The 22541-nt window shown below is 40.8% G+C and overlaps 1 protein-coding gene across 1 annotated transcript in view; it reads left to right on the forward strand.

The window, feature by feature from the left end:
• Window positions 1-5959: 5959 nt before the first annotated feature.
• LOC131974495 (transducin-like enhancer protein 4) overlaps window positions 5960-22541 on the forward strand; it is a 45177-nt gene continuing 28595 nt past the window's right edge. The window contains exons 1-4 of the mRNA XM_059336817.1: window positions 5960-6540; window positions 6908-7005; window positions 8782-8845; window positions 8971-9015. Of these exons, the coding sequence (XP_059192800.1) occupies window positions 6496-6540; window positions 6908-7005; window positions 8782-8845; window positions 8971-9015 (252 nt within the window). The 5' untranslated portion in view covers window positions 5960-6495. The remainder of the gene's footprint in view (window positions 6541-6907; window positions 7006-8781; window positions 8846-8970; window positions 9016-22541) is intronic.

Consider the following 22541-nt stretch of genomic DNA (forward strand, 5'->3'; position numbering starts at 1 on the left):
TGTAAGGACAGGAGATTTAAGAACACGGACCAGTGGTTAGTGCTCACTGAAGTATGATTAGTTAGACATTTAACCCCCAACACACACACACACACACTCACAGACAATGACAGACAGGTGCTATATTATTATTCTATATACCCGGAGGTCCGTGTGGAGAAAGGACAATAGCACTGTGCTTGTCGTATAGTAAATATACCTCTGTAGCTCTGCTGACCCAACAACAGAAGTCTGCAGGATCATTGCCACAGCGAGTCTTTGCACCAACAGTGGGCTCCATAGATAAACTTGTTTTGTCTTAATCTTTTTTTGCTGTGACTTATTTTCCCTGGATATTTAAAGCTCTTCAAACTTTAATTGGCATGTTAGGATCTAAGTGACATGTAAACCTTGAGAGACAGATATGCATTTGAGCAACCTACAGTATGATAACAACATCCCAGGCGATAGAATAGGAACAAGGAGTAGATCATTAATGTGTTCAAAGGGTTCATTAATACTCTAGTGTACATGCTGTTTGGGTGTACAAACGTGCTACAATAGCTCAAAACTTTTCCATGTATAATTGAATTGAATTGATGCCCCTCTGAGTCAGATACAAATGCCCTAGGTACTCCTCAAGTGTCAGGGATGCATTATTATGGATCCTCATGTAGTTCAGAACAAGACCCACCCTGTGACAATAGGTTTGGTCAGGGTCATGCCTTACATTCTTGTGGCTTAACGTTAAGGTTAGAAAGTGTATTGAGGGTTATTTTCTCGACTGGCTGGTTAGCTCAGGTTGGAAGTCATGGGGGTTTGATGCTGTGCTGCGGAGAATCATCTGCAAAACTAATGGGTAACGGTAACTTTAGGGTTAGGGTTGACTAATAGTTACGCAAAGGTGTCATGTAGAATGAATCAGGAGGTGAAGTGAAATATTTGGTTAATAAACATCTTTGAATGCTACAGTTGTGTTTTGGTAGCTTCTTCCAAAGGGGACGAGAAGACCCAAAGCAGCAACACGACACTGTGTGACGCTGCATGTAACGCTGACTGGTCTTGTTCTGAACAGCAGTAGGATCCATAATAACACATCAGGGATGTTGAGTCAGTTTCCGCTCAATATATGCTTGGTGTCTTTTCAAAATAAACTTTTACAGTTAAGTTTAGGCAACAAAACTACTTGGTTATGAAAAAAAACTAATGGGTCTGAAAACTACTGGGTTGAAAACAACTACCTCCATACTTAAACACTAGATGCAGTTATGTGGGAGGAGGCGATAGTGACGTGCGACAGAGAAGCAGCAGTGCTGCGAAGTAGCACAGTGCTAATAGGCTAGAAAGATAGCTCTGTAGCAGTAGCAGTACAGTATGTATGTGCTGCAGCAGCATGTGTTTACTTAGCAACCTCTGTTTTTTTACAACAAGCAACAGACACTTTATGGACAGTTAGCGAAGCCGGTTTGTTTACGATCAGCGGCGGACACCACGTGTACAGTTAGCATGCCGGTTTGTTCACAATGCAGTAAACAGTAAGCAGTTGACGCTGTGCACAGTTAGCGACACGGCGGCCGCAGTTGTTGTGCATGTTGCTGAGCTGAACATTGATTTGATGACTGTCGGACCAAGTAGAGACGTCACGTGCGACATCAAATATTTCATCTTGCCGGGATGGCCCGTTCATAGTGATTCCGCTTCCAACAGTCCCACCAATTTTCCACCTCTGTGACTACCTCTGGAGGCGGAAAATTGTTGGGATCACTTGATCCCAGCATCCCGCTTCGGGCGCGTTCATAGTGCTGGTGAGACATTACAGAGCTGTAAATGTCCCAGCATGAAACAGTACTATGGAAGGGGCTACAGAGGACATGAACACTGGTCTCCTGGGCCGGGGTTCAACGGACCTTCACACTTTTTGTTTATTTCATAACAATTTAGCAGTCATTTACATGCTGAAATGGCTACATAACTCTTGTACAAAATAGAGTAGTCCACACATGTTGGCACTCTACTGGTACTCTCTACTGGCACTACAGTGTCAGTCAGTCTGTCTGCTTGACAATCCCATTTTGCTGCAATAAAAAAAACAGGAGTGAAACAGGCTGAAAATGTTATCTTATTAGATTAAACAGACATACACTGATCTCCTGGGTCGAAGTCCTCAGTTTGTTGGAGCCATCCAGCACCCCATCAACCTGCGCTTAGAAGCACATTTTCCGTCTTTTGTTAAGTCGCCTCACTTCCTTTTCTCTCGTCATACCTTACGGCCACTAGAGGTTGATGCCTAACGACTAATAACATTAGCATTTCCTGTAGCACTTCCGGGCTTGCAATTATGGTATTTATCAACAAATTATATGGACTGCATTGTTGTCTGTAGGTGTAACTGCAAACAGCGAATGAGAACAGCCTGGAATTAAGTTGTACTTCCCTTTTTATCTCCAGACAGCTGCGGAAAACCAGCTTTCCTAAAGTGATGTCATTTGAGTCAGTGTTACTCTGAAAATGAGAAAAATGAGCAAGGCTTCATTAGCCACTACTAGCACGTACATTTCGATCTAACTGTAAGCAGTGAAGTTACATACAATATAAGACAATATCTCTTCTTCTGCTGTGTTAGTTTTCATCCTTTTATGTGACAATGTTAAAGGAATGCAGAGCTAAAGAGGTGGAGCTTGACAGAGGGTAAATACGACGACCAGTGGGCTTTGTGTGTGTGTGTGTGTGTGTATGAGTGCATGGATGTCAAAGTTAGTAATAGTGAGGGAGTATAATATAAGAGATAAGCAGACATGTGTGTGTCAGTGTGTGTGAGAGTGAGAGTGAAAGGAGGGAGGACTGGAAAGAGAGAGCTGCAGTGAGATTAAGAGACATATGTACAGGTGCTGATAGCTGGTTGGGATCAGTGCACTGAGCAAGATGTTAAGGCCGGGGGTTTTCGCCACCCACTCCACACCTCAACCCCTCGTCAAGCCCACCCCCTCCCCCTTAATCCCCCCTCCCTTGATAAGCCCCTCGCCCCTAGCCCCCCTCCATACACACACTCACACACATTCAGCTCGCTACCCATCTACCCTCAAAATCCGCTCCTGTGCAATCTCCTGTGCATCAGCTGCCAAATGAAGTTCCTCTTTAGAAAAAAAAAACTTGGCTGTGGAATCGTCTGAGGCATCGTGGCTGGCGGCAAAGGCAGCCCTTGTGTTGAAGCCAATAATCCGGCGTCAGGGCTTCAGGTGCGCGGAGGGATGTGATTGACAGGGCTCGATATGAGGCCCTCGCCTCACTTGACATTTGGGTTTCATAAGGTCTGGAACAAAAGACAGGGGCAAAATAATCAGAGAGGGGCGCAGGCAAATAAATCTGTTTATTCCTCCTCACCTGCCCCCCTCCCTCACCTCTGCACCTCCCCTGCTCGCCCACATCACGGCTCAACCCTTGGAGGGGAAAGAGGGAGGGCATGATATTACCTTTTCTGAGCCTTAGTGGATTCACGCAGACGACAGCAGGTCACTTTAGGCCCTGTGCTTACCTGAGATATTAGTTTGTATGTGTGGTAGATAGAGATGTGTATTTGAATGGCTGAGGTGGTGTGTATGTGTGCACCGTGTATGTATGAGCGAGAGGCAGAGACAACAGGAAAGACAGAGAGACAGAGGCGGACGGACTGACTAGAGGAAAGAGGATTGATGTGGTGTCATATTGTGGATAACCATTTATACACCCGTGTGTGTCTGTTTGAGCAAGGGAAAATAAAAGATGAAACAATGCTAGAAGTCCTCCTTTATCGTGCTAAAGCAGCACGGCAGCTCTAAGACACAATTAGGCACACATATGATAACAGATCTGGTCCTAAGAGGTGATAACGAATTCAGAGAAAGAGAGGAGGAATATGTTGTGCAGCAGAAGATGATTAAGATTTTCGACACAGTTAGTGCAGCTAAATGACTGAACACAGTGGTTAAGCGAGCTGCTGACCCAGCAACAGCATGTTTCATCTACCCACACTAAACATCTACTCACAGCTGCAAATGTAGGCTGACATACTGAAGGATGGGCGTGCATCTGTGAGGCAGAGAAGAAGAGGTAGTTATTGTTATAACAGACTGTATTTAAATTTACTAGACTGTAGACAAATGTTGCATAAATATAATTTAAGTTAATCCTGATTCAATTTTAATTTTTAACTTCTACTTTGCTATAATTCTGAGGTGAATATTGTGTTTTTTTCCACATGTGAGGTATATAATATATATTATTCTGAAATGGGCCATTGTGTTTAATGCAGATATACATATTGCAGGATTTTAAATTGTAACATAGTATTGCTGCTTTTGATTAACTAATATATCTGAATAAGACCAGGTTTGGTTGGCACAGTTATTTTCTGGTCCTTTGAAGGTCACAAAAACAAAAATGCTGGGTGTTATCACACAATTGAATCAGCGTTTTTCAGCGCTATGGGCACATAGGGATGCAATTTTGTTCAGTTTAGGCAACAAAGCTACTTCTTTAAAGTTAGGGCAAAAAAGTTCCCGGTAAGCTGTTATAATAGACAATTTAAAAAGTAAAATAAATGCATGTAAAGTAAAAAACATGACACACTGAAGTGAAGTTGTATTTTTATATAGGATACGAGAACTAGGCTCCTGGGTGAAAGACCAAGGTTTGCCTGACTCCTCCACCTCTCCTCCAACCCACCTTAAACAGCAATATTTCATGCTTTATACAATGTTCCCTTACTTCCCCCTTCGCTGACTTGCTGCACCTACTAACAGGTAAAGTAGGCCCCTACTCGCTATAGGATATATTGCTTATAGGATGATAACTGCTGATTTTACACATAACTTCATTTCTTCCATGGCGTTACGCTAACTACAAACATAAATATGTGTAATTTTAAGCTGCTGTACAAATGACATACGGGGGCATTTTTAGGGAAGGATAGTCTAAACTGTTTTGTTGTGGTATTTTAAACTTGAAACAATGTTTATATTGTTAAAAACAGTGTTCATATTTTTTTAGTTGTAGTATTTTAACATTTTGCCATCCATCCTCATAAGATATGCCAACTAACCATATGGTGGTGCCGGTTTTCACAAATGCACAATACAAGTTTGTCACAGACATACAAACATACTAAAAAACATATTTATTAATAGCTGAGACCGTACCCTTTAATTTCGTGCTTTATGCATTATGAGAGAAATGCAGTAAAGAGTGCAAAGCATGCCAGCCAACCCCAGTCTCCCCTAGTTCTTCCACCTGTGCTAAACTGCAGGTGCATTGGCCTAGAAAACCTGTACTCGAAACAGAATAAAGGGTGCTGAGAAAGCCTAATACAACCCACCTTTGTAGCAGTTATAATAATTCAAACTGACATTCATTAAGTGTTTACAATATTTTGTCCACCCCCATATGATTCACAACCTATACAATCAGGCGGAGGTACCTACAAGGGAGCTCAGTGAGAATTTAATTGCAGGGTTGTGAGTGCAATCTGTGGACATAATATCAGACTGTTTTAATAGTCGATTCAATTAAAAAAAACAGGAAAAACATGAGACACCTAGGGGCCATATGTTCGCTTCTGCCTGGAAGTCTCCATTAAAAAAACACGTAAGTCAACAGATAGTTTCCAGATTAATCCCTGTGACATCTTTTAGTACCAGACCGAGCCCCCACGTGGGGAGTCCGCATAAATTGCATCCTGTTGGAGGTGATTGGACAACATATCGATGACTGGCAGGAGGATGGAGCCCAGTGAACACTCTCATCTGCAGCTATTGGTTGTCTTTAATGGCCGCTCCTCCTTCAGACCACACACTATTGGCTTTGGGGGGGCTTCGCGGAGGAGCCGGGAAGTTGTAGTTCTTTACAGCAGACGCACATCTGTAGTGCTTATTATCGACTAATATGAATTAAACTACACGTCCCGACGTCACGCTACGGGCTCTTATAATTGTTGTGAATATGTAATTGCGCTCGTACGACTGGTTGCTTCTAAATTTGGCTTCGCAGCGGCAGGCTGCTACAGTCGGTGAGGTGGTCGCTCCGCCGGTGCTGCTGTGTGAGGATGTGAACGTTAACGGAGGCTGTAGGAAATTATCCGATACATGCGTGACGACGGGACGCCGTGGACAAGCTCACTCGCAGAGAAGCAAGGTCATGATGTGTCAAAAGTCGATGCTTAGCAGGAAAAATCATCAGAAAATAGAGGATTCGTTGTTAGTTCAGAAGGAGACTATTTAAGCTGTGTGCGCATAGAATAACGCGCGGGAGATTTTGGAGAAGGCTGAAACAACTCCTGCTTTCATTCTCATACTGAATGGACTTTTGAAATACTGTTTAAAAGACTGACGGCCAGCCAGAGGTCCGAGGATGTTTCTACTCTTCACGGAACCTGCACACAGCCCGCTGACCGGCCACTGACTGACCTTTTACGCACGGGGGAAGATCCGTGCCCACACGTTTTGTTTTCCTTTTTATGTGGATGAACTTTGCAATACGTTTTTAATGATTCGAGATCTGAGCAAGATGTACCCCCCGGCACGGCATCCGGTAAGTATCAGCCGAGGCAGTATGTCAAAACAGCGCAGATTAACAGCCGCGCGCCTGATGCGTAATCAGTTTAGATCAAGTTTCCGTGCCACTGCGCGCTCGCACGGACAATTGCGCTCATTGTCAAAGTGCTGCAGCTGTGTGTGTGTCTGTGAGGGTGCGTGGGTTAACGTGTAAAGAGACTGAGAGAAACCAAAAGGCCATCCGTAGCCCATCACAGAGGCCTATTGTCGTCTTGCTTGTGTGTGTGTGTGTGTGTGTGTGTGTGTGTGTGTGTGTGTGTCGCGCGCGCGTCTTGGCATTGCACTTTGGTGGCTCAGTTCTTCCTCTCTTCCCTCCCAACACACGTCGTTTGGTTTGGGTCGAGGTCCCCCACCAGCCGGGACAGCCGTTAAAGTTCACTGTCACCGAGTCCTGCGACCGGATCAAGGAGGAGTTCCACTTCCTGCAAGCCCAGTACCACAGGTGAGAGTTAGGAAGGAGCATGCAAAAAAAAAAAAAATACTTTTGACTTATAACTTTGCATTGGATTCAAGAGTCAATGTTAATCTGATATGAGTTTATGGACATTTTCAAATGATAGAAAGATGAATCTCAGAAAATGGATCAATAAAAATAGATTAATCTCAATGAAAATAATAATCACTTACAGCCCATGTCCATAATATTAACTGAAACCTCCAGATGATGTGAAAAAAGGGTAATTTCTGTGATGTTGACCTCCCTGCAGCACCAGTCATGTATGAATCACACAGTATGACCAAAATGTTTTAGCAAATTCATGATGCAATGACATGAAATACGTGCAGAAACTGCTTTTTGAAGGATTTGATTGAGAAATAAAACTCTATAAAAAATATTCTGAGGGAAATATCCAAGTGGAAATCCCATGTAATGATTCTCCTCAGACCCTCAGCAGAGCCAACATGCTGCTACATTTGTCTCAGGTCCATCTATCACTAACCACAGGTAAACCCCATCAACCTTGGTATGCACGTCTCTCTCTGCAAACGCAAGTGGTGTGAAATACTTTTTTACCCGACATGATGAAGTGTGAAATACATTGCTTGGGGGCAGAACCATAAGCACGATACCAATGCATAATAATCGCCCACCTCTGGCCTACTCGTAATTATTGCCCAATCACTTGGTGAGATGAACCAGCGGTCCAGTTTGCTGGCCAATCCTGGAGCTGAATGAGCTGAACCAAGGATGCTGCATGCGTAATACTGTGATCAAACTGCTGCATATGCGTGAAATCCAAACTGCAGGGAGACACTGGTTTAGTAAAAAAAAAAAAAAAAAGGAAGTAAGAGTCGGTCAGATATGCCTTCATATAATCATCATTTTCTTTGGAGATTTTAGGTTTTATTGATGTCAGGCTTTATTGAAAAGGAAGTGAAATGTCTTCTGAAACTTTTCTTTAGCCATTTGTAAGTAATTATCAATCTCCCATCACATGTAATATGATTTAAAATATCTGGAAACCCTTCATATTTTATTGAAAATATCAATCGCAGCTGAGTAACATCTCCAAACCAACTGGACACTTAGAAAATGCATCATCATCAAGCTTGAATTAAAGTTTATATTAATGTATTTAAGATACAAAGTTTTAATGCTAAAATATGCACAAAAAAACTCTATTTGTCTGTATTTGGCACGTCAATTTTCTAACTTTACCTGTTCTATACCTGCTACTTGTCTCATAAATTACAAAAATGCTGTAATTGAACTACGAATATGTGGAGGCTTTCCAGTAACAGACAACATTTGAAAGAGTTAAGCTTTTGTGTAACCACAGTTGTAAAATGGATCCTCATTATATGGTAGCTTTTTTGTTGACAGTGCAGTTTGGGCATCCACTCACACTGTAAAGAATGTATGATGAGGTTTGTGTGGTCGTTTATTGATCCATTAATTACTGCGCTGCACCTGCTGAGTAAGTGTCTGTGTCTGCAGGGCAAACCGGTGTGATCCAAGCAGCTCTTTTTTTCTCTTGCTTTTTCTCTTTGTTGCACTCAAATTTAGAAATGCAAATTTAAAGTAACAGGATGTAGTCACTTACAGGCTCGGTATTCTGCAGGTGACACCAGCCATATTTTGTGAATGTGTTTCATGTGAGAAAACATGTAAGCTCTGTTGTAGAGTCATCATTTCAAGTCAAATGATTTCTGGTGTTTTTTTTAATTTTCTCTAACATAGTGTGTTTAAAATTTTCTTTCTCATCCTTCCTTACAGTCTGAAACTGGAGTGTGAGAAACTGGCCAGTGAGAAAACTGAGATGCAGAGGCACTATGTCATGGTGAGTCTCATTGTCCCTGTGTGTGTGTGTGTGTGTGCATGATTGCATCAGTATTTTTGGTGTGTGCAAAAAGAGGAACAGAAAACACACGTTTGTTTGACCTTGCTTTGATCTTTTCTTTTCAGTACTATGAGATGTCGTACGGACTCAACATCGAGATGCACAAGCAGGTAGGAAACGCTTTTTACTTGAATGTCAAAAAGGAGAAAAACTGATGACCACACTGTATAGGTGTCAGATGGATCAACATGAGCGCCTTTGCAAAAACAGATCTCCATTTTGATTTATTTTCTTAAATCACATTTTTGTCTTTTGGTGTGGTCCTTGGAATATCAATCAAACTCTTTGCTCTTTGGTTGCTCCACTAAGATATCTCAAAGTTTTAAAATCTTCTATTTTTTTCTCTTAAATTATGTATTTTTATTGTGCACTCAAGGGAAAATCAATCAGAAATTGCGTTGGTTTATTCATTTTAAGAATAGCTTTTATCTGATTTTGCAAATGAACTCTTCATTCATCAGCCAAGTCCTTTGAATTTAAAGATGATTTATTTATTCACACCAGTGCTACAAGGTCACTATAGGCCCAGTCAGTTGATGCAGATTTTGAATTTTAAACATTCTCACGTTTCAAATTGTCCCACCTTGCTTTTCAAGGCCCCACTTAAGTTTTAATAGCTTTTTTCTCCTTATAATAATCTGTTGGGCCTTTCTTTGGTCAGGATATTGCTTGCCAGTGATATTCTAGTGTTGGGCCCAGTTTGGTCCTGTCGTTTATCACATTTGAGCTACAGAATGGCGTCACCACTTTAAATTAAAAAAAGGTGTTTACACCTTTGTATTTTTCAAATATCGATGATCTCTTATCCAAACAAAGAAGAAAAATGCATCTATTTGTACAACGTAAACCAAAATAAAAAACGTGTACATGCAATATTGATTTTTCTTCCCAAGGTTTTCTATTTTCATACAAAATAATGCATTTTATTGTGCTTGTGTTGAACAAAAAGAGCCAGCTCTGTCTGCCTATAACAGGAAATACAGTTGCAGCTTGAGAAGTGAGGTAAAAAGTGCAACAGACAGAATCTTTTTTTCATCCAGATGGTTCGAAGAGTCTTTGAAGATTCTGGACATACCTTCAGCACAGCGGTCAGTTTTATCAAACAACCTTCTGGGTTTTTCAAAGATCACCGGGTAATTATTTTTAGGAAAACTGGACGCTTAGCTGTGACTTGAATGTAATGGTAAAACATGAGAGGCACAAACTGGGGCGAGTGTTCAAGGAAAGCCATCCCAGAATATACATTAAAGGTGTTAGATTTCATAGTGGAAATGTGATGTACAGGGTAAAAAAGGCAGCAGTTTGGTTGCCTTGTGAGGTTGAATAAGTAATTCCACGTGTGAATAATGATTTCATCAGTTTAATTGAACAAGAAAATGGGCTGAAAAATGACTGGAGGATTTGGCCTTTAACGAGCCTTTACATTACTGCTGCCTTTTTTAAACGCGCAAGGTCATTAGCATAAATGTCTGTGTTAACCACACATCAGCTGCCAGGCTAAATGGGCCACAGCTAACCAGCTACACGTTCATTCCCAGAGAAATGGTGTGTGTAGTGTGTATGAGCCAATGTGTGTGTGTTTGTGCGCATGAGAGGAAGTGATAAATGCTTGGCCTTTGTTTTGCTGTGTGTGAGACTGTCTATCTGTGTGTATCTATACTGTGTGTTTACTCTGCTGTGTGTGTGTGTGTGTGTGTGTGCGTGTGTGTGTGTGTTGCAGAGTATCTGTATAACAGCCTGTATGTATACTGTACGTGTTTACTTTGTGTGTGTGTGCGTGTGTGTATTTCTGTTTTTTATCTGTATGGACACTATAATTGTTTATTTAGTTGTGTGTGTACTATTTGTGCGTGTTGGGTGTGTGTTTTCATATGTTGTAGACCTTTGCATGGATTGGTCTTTGTGTTTTTTTTCTGTTGTGTGTTTCTGTGTGTGCACATGCAGCTTTTTACTGGCACACTAATCAGACTTGTCTGATGAAATACGGGGTGTCTACTATAAATCCTGCTGTCTGCTGCTGCTGCTGCTGCCGTGTGTGTGTGTGTGTGTGTGTGTGTGTGTGTGTGTTGTGGGAAAGGGAGTATAAATAAAAAGAGGTAAAATGTGGCCTGTGGCTCTGTGTGGTGCCCAATGATTTCTGTCAGAAAACAGTTTTGGAGAGTGAATCCCTAATTTCTGCCAAAACTGTGTGTGTGTGTGTGTGTGTGTGTGTGTGTGTGTGTGTGTGTGTGTGTGTGTGTGTGTGTATGTGTGTGTGTTGTGTGTCTGTGTTTTGGAAGCTAATTATTTTGATGTGCAGGCTGTGTTTGTGTGCACTTGTACACCAGTGTGCATGGGTGTCAATGTGTGTCTTCCATCCACAGTGTTTGATATGACGATACGACGTGTGTGGCTCGTTGAGTGGATGCCGAAATTGAAGAGTGGGGGTGGAGGAGGTGGGGGTGATGTTGTCGAGCTCCACTCCCATTAAGGCAGTCGACCTCCGCTACCAAGCGAATTGCTAATATTGCTTGTTTAGCATTTTCTGAGGGTAATAGGCCCATTGATTTTTGGCTCTGCTCTGTTTTATTTACACAGAAGGGCTCTGGTGCCCTCGTTAAAGAGAAATTGACTCATAGACGGAGGAGAGGACGGGAGGCGGGGAGGTGGAGAGAGGAGGGGATGAGGCGGGAGGAAGGTACGAGGGGTGTAGAGCATGGGACTGAGCTGCGAGAGGACAGCAAATCAATTGCAAATTAGCGAGGCTGAAAGAGAAATAAAGCAAGCGAAGGATGGGGAGGAAAGGGAAGGAGGAGGGAGGAGAAAGTGGTGAAAGAAGGAAGTAATAAGACGTTTTGATACTGAAGAATGGCAGTGTTTCCAACAAGGTCTGACAACTCATTTTACAGCGGCGGATAGGGAGCCATTTGGTTCATTTCGAGGATTTGGGTCAAGTAATATCTTTCTTCTAGAAAATGCATTTAGAACCAGATTAATAGCACGTCGGAACCTTTAAATTACAGGAAATATGATTTTAAATGACGGACCAAGGAAGCTCTTATTACAGTTTTGAGCAGATGTGAATTCACGTAAACGCCCCCTTGAGTCAGAACAACAATTCAGAAAATTTTGATACATACTTTGTTGTCACTCCATAACCCAAACACTCTGAGCAATAAAATGCAACATAACTTGCGGGCTATGTTGGCTGAATGCAGTGAGTTTCAGCTGGTTGTCTTTTTTTAACCGCTTATCTTATCTTAGCTATTTTATTGTAAAGTATTCATTTATTTGTGTTTTCACAGCTTTTTTCTGCCTTAATACTGAATTGCTTCACTTACTGCTTTTCTCCTGTCCCGTCATAATTACTGCAGCCACTAGGGGTCGCCGTCTAATGACAAAAAGCAATATGGGTGGTTATAAGCTGCACCTCATAGCTCATAATTACATGGGTTATCCATGAACAACAATGCATTACTGTTCGTAGGTATAAGTACAAACAGTGAATGAGAACAGCCTGATTTAATTTGTAATTATGTCAATATTGCTTATATGTAACCCTGTCAGTAGAAAGAGACGGTTTATTTCAAACTGAAAGAAGGTGCAGAAATACTGCATCACTTACATTAAGCTAATTTTGCAGCTTGAGCTGTCTGTATAGCGCCCTTTGTTCTTCCTCTCTGTTCCTCCCTACCTATCTAGTGGTGTCTTTCACACACCCACTCACATACACACACATACCATCACAAGGGAATACAGCCTTTATATGGTGGGGTCCATTAGGTGTATTAGCTGGTGGTGAAAAGTGGTGCTGATGTGGTGCTTACAAAGCTCCACAGGGGAGATGGACATTTGATCTTCTATCCGACCCAATCTGACTCCAGGGCTCCTGCCTGATCTAATTTCTTTGTTGTTAGGAGTTAAAGTAAGAGTACTTGAGCTGGGTTTTTTTATTCTTTTGGGCAACATCTTTGGTGAAAAGTGATTATTGCTGGGGTGTTTTTTTGCTGCGCTAGCTGGCCTCCTGTTAACAGAAAGAGAGAACCGTAATCCAAGAAGCTAAAAGATAAAGTAGGTGCTCTCGGGTAAATAATAGAAGCATATTCAGTGGCAACTTCCATTTTTTTTCTCTTTCAGAAAAGTCAGTGACTCAGGCACATCACACCATTTAGTGCATGTTGTTGATCTGTTCACAAGGGGCAAACCATAGAATAGGATGTTTGATATTACACCGCTACTGCTCACTGATTTTTCTCCTTTTTAACTGGACGAACATTTTCTCCAGCGACTCACACAGAGGGTCAAAGATAAATAAATGATCTCGCCTCTGAGGTTACTGGGCTTTATGTGACCACAGAGTCCTCTAATCTAGCAGTAAGCTCCACGAATCGACCTGAGTTTGAGTCCTAACCTTAAAGGACTCTCTGGCAGGTCGTTTCTTGTTATTTATTCACTGTTGAGACGGTGACAGGTGCAGGTCGAAGTCGAAGCTGGCTCGCCGCAGGAAAAAAAAATCTCTAGGTTTACACAGACTGTAGGACACTTTTTGAGTAAAAAAAGGAGCTCTGCTTTTTTGCTTTAGTCTCTGTAGTGTGAACAGACGTGTTGGCCAAACAGGCTGACATCCCCTGCACTCTGGCCGACAGTCACGATTGTCTGCCATTGATGTAAAATGTCACCTGAAATTGGTTGTGTTGCCTCGTGGAAAAGCATCTCCATTTCCTTTTCTGCTCCAGTGCTTTTGTTTCCTTTTCTGTGCCAACATCTCAGGGTTAACTCTTCAAAACCAATCGATTGGAGGTTCAGCTTGTAACGTTGTTAGTGGAGATCTGCATCTTTACAGATCTAGAGGCCTTATTTCTACACTTCTGTGGTTTCTGATGTTTCTTTTTTTAAAAAAAATAAACCTTTGTCTTTTAAGTACTGTATTAGTGGTTTTGCATGTTTTAACCTATTGGCTACAAAGTAAATTAGGGTTGCATGGAATCATTATTGTCATTATCAATTGTTTAATATTTTCACGATTTTTCAATGAATGGCTTGGTCCTGGAGCCTGTGATTTTATTGGCAACAATTAATTTCCTGATTAATTGTCTCACCTCTAAATTGCATATACACAGTTGGAATGAAATGTTGTTTTTTTTTTTTATCTCTTTCCAAGAAATGGTTGTGACAATGTGACAGATAAAGTGTATATCTTCTCAAAATTTCATTCAAATATCAATCTCTTCCAAACATATCACAATGAATATGAAACCACAATTAACAGAGGTCTGAAAACAAAATTATTCTAACTTTATGGATCACCATGTATTTTTAATTTACTATTTTATGTACTTATTATATTCCAAATAAAATAAATCCCATCTGTAGAAATAAAAAGATATAAATTCACACTGAGGACAGTTGAGCCAGGTTGACAGTAGCACTGGAAGCAGGTGTCTTCAAGCAGGGAGCATTGGATCCAATGCACTGGGAAGTGGCGAGGTCTGAGCAAGGGGTGATGTAAAGCCTTGAGCCGCCTTCCATCCGTTACAGGTTTATCTAAGCCGACCTGGCGGCCTAAAATGACCTGCTGCGTTCAATTCCCCTGGCAGACTCTGTGGGCCTCAAGTGGCCATTCAAGGATCTGCAGTTTTTGGAACTTCTGAATCGGCTTCATTTTTCAGCCACTTAAAAAAACAACAACATACAGTTGTTTTCCAATCAGTTTTCATTAATTTCTGTATGATGTAAAAAAGAATTAACAGAAGGTGGAGTCTGATATTCTGGAGAAAGATTGTTGATATTTGCACTCAACACCCAAACAAATACACCCTTCCTGCAGTGGTCATTAAGAACACTAGCCGTACCGTTCCTGTTGCTCTGACTGCATTTCTCTTCATAGATCCATCCTGTCCTGTGCATGAACAGACAATGAACAACATTTTTTGTTTCAAGTGCACACACATAGCTAGCTGTCCGTGAGTGATTGATACATTTCACAAAAAGTGTATTTCATTTGAATTGGAGACTTTACCTTAAAGGAAACTTAATAAGCAGATTTACCAGTTTATACAATTACAGTGAGCATAAAGTTTGGATTACCTTCTCCCAAAGTTATATCATGGTTTGGGGGGGTCGAAGTTTGAAAGCAAATTGATTTTAAAAAGTCAACTCTGATTTGCCTGCCAGCTCTCTAATAGAGGTACGCCAACATCCTTACTTATAGCGCTAACTTTGGGAGCTAGATAGGTAATGTTGTGGCATTGCCTAGCAATGATCTCATGTCCAACAAGATATGGCACCTTATACAGCCTGATCCTAACCTCTGTAGCTGCCATCCATTCACTGTGTCCTTGAACATCCATTTCCTGATGGTAGACCAGAGGAAGCAGTTCTTTTATTCATTTCACTTCTTAAAGTGCAAACAGCGAGCATGGCCTCTTTTGCCATCAACACATCACACTAAGGAACTCTTGAGCAAGGCACTTAAACCCCAAACAACTAATAGAGTGGAGTTTCTCACAGGCTAATATGTACCGGGCAGCTCCCCGGTGTGCATGAATGTGAAGTAGAACCGAGCTGAAAAAGGGCATGTGTGCACAGCAAGTCTTCCCTGGATAAACGTTAAATATAAAATGAAAATGTCAGTGTTTTAGGTTGTCTGTGGGAGCGTGAGCGGCTGCAGCACTGTGTTAATCACAGGTAAGTTGAACTGTAACCCTCCCTCGAGTTCCCCATCTGCTTGACACTAAAGGGCTCCCTAACTCTACTTAAAGCTGCTGCTCAGACATCCTGTGTCTTACAAAAGATATTTTTAAGATCCACAGTTATTACCTCTGAAGTCTTGTCTGAAAAGCTCAGCACAACACTCAGTAATAAAAACACATCATCAGATAGAATGAGAGCTCTTGGATGTCAAAGATGTTTAAGGGTATTTTCTGACACAGAGATAGTCGTCAGTAAGTGAATCATCAAGCGTGAACATTGAATCAATGTGGAATCTTTTCAGTACATTAACCCTTAAATCTGTGGAAGTGTCTGCAGAGTGAATAATGCTCAGCTTGAAATTATGCTTCTGCATTTATATTTGCTTCTTTTGTATTTATGCATTAAAGCTAGAGAGAACATGGCTGCATTAAGTCTGCTCTTCTACTCTGCAGCAGCTACTCTTCACCTGAGCTGGTGCTGCTTCACATGGCTATTTTCATAGATATCCCTTGACCTCTGACCTCAAGACATCTGAATGAAAATGGATTACAGGCTACACATAAGTTTCCCCATTACAGACCTTTTATGCAAGTCCCATGAAGGTTTTTGGGCAAGAACCATGCAGTTTTTCTCATGCAGTATAACTGTATTATTAGGGCCTCGGGGCAATCGCACCGAGCACTACTGTTATACTGTGGATTTCTTCTTATTCCTCTTCCGGACGCAATTTCGTCCCGCTACTAGTCATACAACTTGAAGAGTTGCAGGACAAATTATATATCAAAACGTGCGGTTTGATCGGGATCGGTGTGCTATTACTTTTCTCTACAGAATACGAATTTTTTGCAACGTAAGTCGCGAAAAACTGCCCAAAATTTTGCATTGAAATGAATGGGACGGCCGGCAAAAAATGAGCGAAAAAGAACAATAATTGGAGATTTTTAAACGTCTACTCCTCCGGCATAATTTCACCTAGAGACTCCATTTTAACTTTAAACAGTAGACACAAGTCTTGTGTATCGGTGTATTAATCCACGTTTCGATAGGTCATATAGTTTTTTATCAATCCATGTTCAATGACCATGATCATTTTTGGAGAAATTCTGAGATTATAATGGGTGTGTATTGCACGGAATGTTCGTGTCACAGTGTGTGACATCATCGCCAGACTGTAGAGGGAGAGAAAAAACTGTCAAAAAATAAATTTGAAAACTGCGCTCCAGGCCGCAAATTCCACTCTACAGAAATAATTTATACATAGAAATGTAGGAAAATTTGTCCTCTCACTCACAATCCTCTGGTAAAGCTGTCAGAGTTATAGTTTGGGCGTACGACACACAGATGTGCCATCAACACCACCAACAGCCTCATTGGCTCCCATATTAAAAACGCAGGAAGATTTCGGAAGAAGTGAGATTTTAAAGTTTTTTTAGATCGCTCTAACAAAGCTATTTTTTCATTTTTCTTAAAAAAAAACATATGTAGACGTTCAGGAAGAACTCAGGACGCTCAAAATGAAGTCGGATCAATGATAGGTATTATGGTTTTGCCAAAAATGCTTTCTGTTCGAGGCCAGAAATTCGAGTCTGTCCACCTCTGCTGTCACTCTTTCAGGGCATTAACAGCTGCAGTTAATTCTGTTGATTGCTTTGATCTGATTGCCTTTGATCTTTGATGTGATTACAGTTACAGATACTCACACACACACACACACACATGCACTAAAGTGCGCACACTCCTCACACATGCATAAACATGCTTCATACACGCACACACAGGTAACTTTATGTGATTTTAATTACACACACACACACACACACACATGCACACACAGGTAACTTTATGTGATTTTAATTACACCTACACACACACACACACACACACACACACACACACACACACACACACACACACACACACATATTTTGAGGTTAAAGGGCATAGTTTGAAATCTCTGAAGAATCTCATCATAGTATACACACACCGGCAGTAGCTCCCGTGGCCCTTTCAGAATTTCCCCAGAGGAAATTTTCTAGTTTTGACCTATTGTATTTGCGTATCCCTACATACCTCAGCAATCTTGAAATTGCATAAATTAGGTATCACTGGAAAGCTGAGACTCCTGTGGATTCAACAAGCCTAATTTTATTCATGTGAGATGATTTTAGCTCTATTAGTAGAATTTCATTGTAGTGAGACCATGTTTCTTTTTTTAACTTGACCCAACTGTATAAAATGACTTGCTGCTAAAGAAAAGTATTTTTTTCCCTTAAGATCTTGACATCTTTGACCATTTATCAATTCTTGAGTGTTCAAAAATGTTTAATTCAGCACAACATCTGTCAAATCTATCTATCAAACATAACATTGCCTATGAGACAAAATTACAAAACATTTCATCAGACACCTAACCAAAACAATGTTGTTTAAAGGTGTATAACTAGAAAAACACATCTACACACAGTATCTCTTATTCATCACCAGGTTCTCCACTTTCAGATGATGTAAACTATGTGGCATCTGCTGCTATGTACCCCAAAGATCCCCTGCCCCCACTAAAAAGACATAAATGGGTGTATGTGGGTGTAAGTTTATCTAAAGAAAAATATTTGTTTTGCATTTAGCCTAGAGTCCTCTTGAAGTCTTCTTGACTTCTGGCACTTTGAAATGTTCTGTTTGAAATCTGGTTTCTGTAGCTCTCCAGTGTACACCTGGGTCAATTAAAAAATGAACTGAGGTCTGAAATACAGCCCAAAGGAGCGCCCAGAAGTATACAAAATATTGCAGTCTTTGGATCGTGTGGAAACACATCTCTGAGTCAAAACCACATGATGTTTACAAATCTTTGTACAGTTGCAAGAAAAAGTAAGTGAACCCTTTAAAATTAACCTAGTTTTCTGCATTAATTGGTCATAAAATCTGATCTGTTCTGCATCTAAGTCCCATGTATAGACAAACACAATGTGCTTAACCGAATACCCCACAAACAATTATATGTCATGTTTTTATAAAACACATCCATTAAACATTCATAGTGATGGTGGAAAAAGTAAGTGAACCCTTGATTTAGTAACTGGTCGAACCTCCTTTGGCAGCAATAACCTCAACCAAACGCTTCTGATAGCTGCTGATCAGACCTGCACAACGTTCAGGAGGAATTTCAGACCATTCTTCCTGACAGAACTGCTTCAACTCAGTCATGTTCTTAGGATGTCTGGTGTCATGTCTGGTGGCACTCTTGAGGTCATTCCACAGCACTTCTATTGGATTGAGCTCTGGGCTCTGACTGGGCCAAAAGGTGGATTTTCTTTTTTGTCGTCATTCTGTAGTAGATTTACTTTGATGTTTTAAGTCATTGTCCTGCTGCATCAGCCAACTTCTACTGATCTTCAGCTGACAGACAGCCACCCTGACAATAACCTGTAGAATACCTTTAAAAAATTGGGAATGAATTTACCTCTCAATGATAGGAAGTGATCCAGGCCCTGAGGCAGCAAAACAGCCTCTTTCTTTGGAAATCAGTGCTTCCTCCTTGGTGTCCTGCCATGGACACAATGCATTTTCTATTTTGTGGGTGTGGTGACTAGAGATGTTAACCAGTTCCGATGATTCCTTCAATTCTTTACTTGTTACTCACAATTTTTTTAACCTCACTTAGCTTTCTGCGTTGTGCCTTTGGAGTGAACTTGGCTGGGCACAGACTTCTAGAGAGAGTCGCCACAGTACTAAATCATCTCCATTTGTGGACAATTTATCTAACTGTGGACTGGTGAATACCTAAAGTCTTTGAGGTTATTGGTCAAAGTATTTCTACACCTCATTCAAATCTCATTTCATTGTTAGGACTCCAAGTTTGCTAATTCCTGACTCCAATTAGCTCTTAATGGAGTCATTAGCCAAAGGGTTCACTTGCTTTTTCTACCAGCATTTTGAATTTTTCATGCATAAAACATGAAATATTGTAATTGTTTGCATAATATTGGGTTAAGCACGTTGTGTTTGTCTATAATCGGGACTTAGATGTAGACGAGATCACATTTTATGACAAATGAATGCAGAAAACTAGGTCATTTCAAAGAGTTCACTTTTTTTTCTTGCAACTTTATGTATGTTTGAAAGGTGCTGTTTATTTCCTCAGATCTGAAACCAGATCTTGAATAGGAGATTGCATTGAGTCAATGAAAGCCTGGATTCACGCTGTTTTAGTTTTAGAGCTATAGAAGCCAGTTGGGTTTGCTGCCATCACAATAATAATTTTGCGTTGTTCTGAATGTGCCTCCGCAGCAGGTCATTTGAGTCTTGTTATAGCAACCTTAACTCATCTCTAGTTATCTCTAGCTATCTCTTCTTGAGTCAAACAAGGTTTTACAGGTGCTTGACACTTAATGTAGCTCATACGACAAAAGTCTAAGTTTTGTCCCTGACTATTGTTCTTGTAGGTCACATGACCTCTGGAGAAAAGACTTTGCTATATAGTTGTTAATATTTAGTCCTACAAATAAAGGAAGTGATGTGTATCCCTGTGTGCCAGTTAGTATGTGTCTTTTTTAATGTTTGTGTTTGGATTAGAGTTGCACTACGAGCACTCCCTTTGGGACAGTGGATCAGGCAATTTCCTGTTAAAAAAACCCTACCTGATGTGGAGAGAGAGAGAGAGTGCTGTATAATCTTTAAAAGCCAACCCTTGGGTTCAGTAAAAACATCTGATGAATACAGAGAAGGCAGTGGAGGTGTGTACCTGCAGTGTGCACATGGTTGTGTTTATGTGTGTCATCCTGCCGCAGTGTTGCATGTGCATCTATCTGAAGGGTTTGTATCAGTGTGAGTCTGCAGGTTTGCTCTTATGGCCTCCGGGGGCTTCTGTTACCACTGATACCAGAGCAAAGTTCACCTCTGTCAAGGTTATATACATGAAACAAGCCCCTGACATGTAACTTCTCCTATATTTGTGTTGGACTTGGAGGAATTATCTCAGTCCATGAGGGGTTTTTTTCAGTTTGCTTTTAATTTAGATGATTAAGTTGACAAGATTTCCTTCAGCTGTCTGCTCAAGTGGACTCCTCTCTCTGTAGTCCTCCAAATTCTCAAGAGGATAAAATCCTGGGTTTATATTTACAAATCACCCATTAGGCTGATGTTGATTGATGTTCAGAGAGTGCAGCGGTAGAATAACTTTCAGAGATACTGAAGGATAAGTGGTACAGACCCAGACTGGATTTTTGAGTCTGATATTGATATTTTCCTGCAAAAATGCCTCTGAAATAACTTCACAAATACATTCACACATCATTTAGATGGTTCTGTATTCACTTGCTAAAATTTAAGAGGTTTGATTTAAATTAAATTGTGAAATAATTTCTGATGTGATTGCAGATACAAGTGGCTGAAATCAGTTTCTCCTGTAGAGTGGTTGGGCTCACCCATAGAGATTAGTTGATGAGGTCAGACATCCAAAGAGAGTTACATTAAAGGTATCTGATCAGGATGCCTCCTGGGCGCCTCTTGTTGGAGGGTGATGAGAGTCCCCTTGGTAACCCCGGAATATTGGGCCTTGAAACGCCGCTGGGTCCTCCAGGAGGAGCTGAAAACATTGCTCGAGAGAGGGACCTGTGGAATACCTTGGTTAGCCTGTTGCCCCTGTGACCCAGCCCCAGATAACTGGAATAACATGGATGGATGGATGATGTTTGCAGTATGGTTGTGTTGTAAGGTTAAATGTTGTTCTATGTTTTGTGAAACAGTGAAGGTCTTGGAATGCACTACACATTTCAGAAAATACTCAGAAAGGGAGTCACTTGGAGTCAGTTGAATGCAGTGGAGATAAGTAGTTGGGCTCTGGTTTGCTTTATCCTCGTCTGTGTTGTGTTGTGGAATGTGTGTTAGCATGTTGGATGTGTTTTTTATTCACATACTCGACACCAGTGGCACAGTGCTGATGCACTGACCTTGTCTTATATACAACTCTCTCTCCGTTGCTGTTGTAGCTGGACGTGATCCTGGTGTTTCATTTGTTAAAATGCCAATCCACTTGTTGCGTTATCCTCAGCACATGTTGTGAACGGTGTAAGGCTAAAAGTTTTCTAACGCTAAAGGGACTCACAACTAAGTTTGGTCGGTGCTTGGTAGTTGCATTGGGATTGGTGGGCTTTTCTGAGCAGTTTTAATGTAATATTCATTAACAATGTAGCTCTGAAATACTTCTAATTTTGTAGTATTTTCTGTTTACTTTTCTCTGACATTTCAGAGCTATTATTTCAGAACATTTTTACAGGTTTTAAATATGTGAATGTCTCTGACTGATATTGTTGAAAAGGCCATATTGGCGTACTGGGTGTGAAAGCCAAGCAACAGTAAGGCAGGGTGGGACTTAGCAATGTGTCAATTTTTTCTATTCCATTATTCTGTCGTGAATGGTTTAGACCCCAGGGTGCACAGGACTTCTACAGCACTGAATGATATTGACAGCATGGAGCAGTATTTTTTTAATAATGATTAAACAAAATCACTTCCTTGTTGTAAAGGGGGACAGTTTTAAAGAATGTTGACATCTCTTTTAAAAACCTGTGAATTTTGAGTCAGCTGATTTTGCTTCTGTGTGTTTATGCTACTCGGTGTGTGAACTGATCGATAACAGAGACAAAAATATCAGCATTATTTAATCACCACGCATGCAATGGTCTACATCAACAGTGATGATCACTGTAATATGATAATTGACAATAATCTAGTTTGCATTGTAAATGTGTCTGTGAAAATGGGATGTATTGACAAAATCAGTTGATGGACTGATTAGGTAACTACCATCGAGGAGTGTTTGTCTATCTTACTCGTAATCAAATTAAAGATCACCCTCAACCATGGCAGTAACTAATGATTTTTTCCTATTGATTATTCTGATTGTTCTTCCAAAAGCAAGTAGTAATTAAAAATACCAGAGCACAAATTTCTCCGGATTTCCTATTTT

This window comes from Centropristis striata, chromosome 7 (assembly GCF_030273125.1).
Source record: "Centropristis striata isolate RG_2023a ecotype Rhode Island chromosome 7, C.striata_1.0, whole genome shotgun sequence".
Taxonomy (NCBI): Eukaryota; Metazoa; Chordata; class Actinopteri; order Perciformes; family Serranidae; genus Centropristis; species Centropristis striata.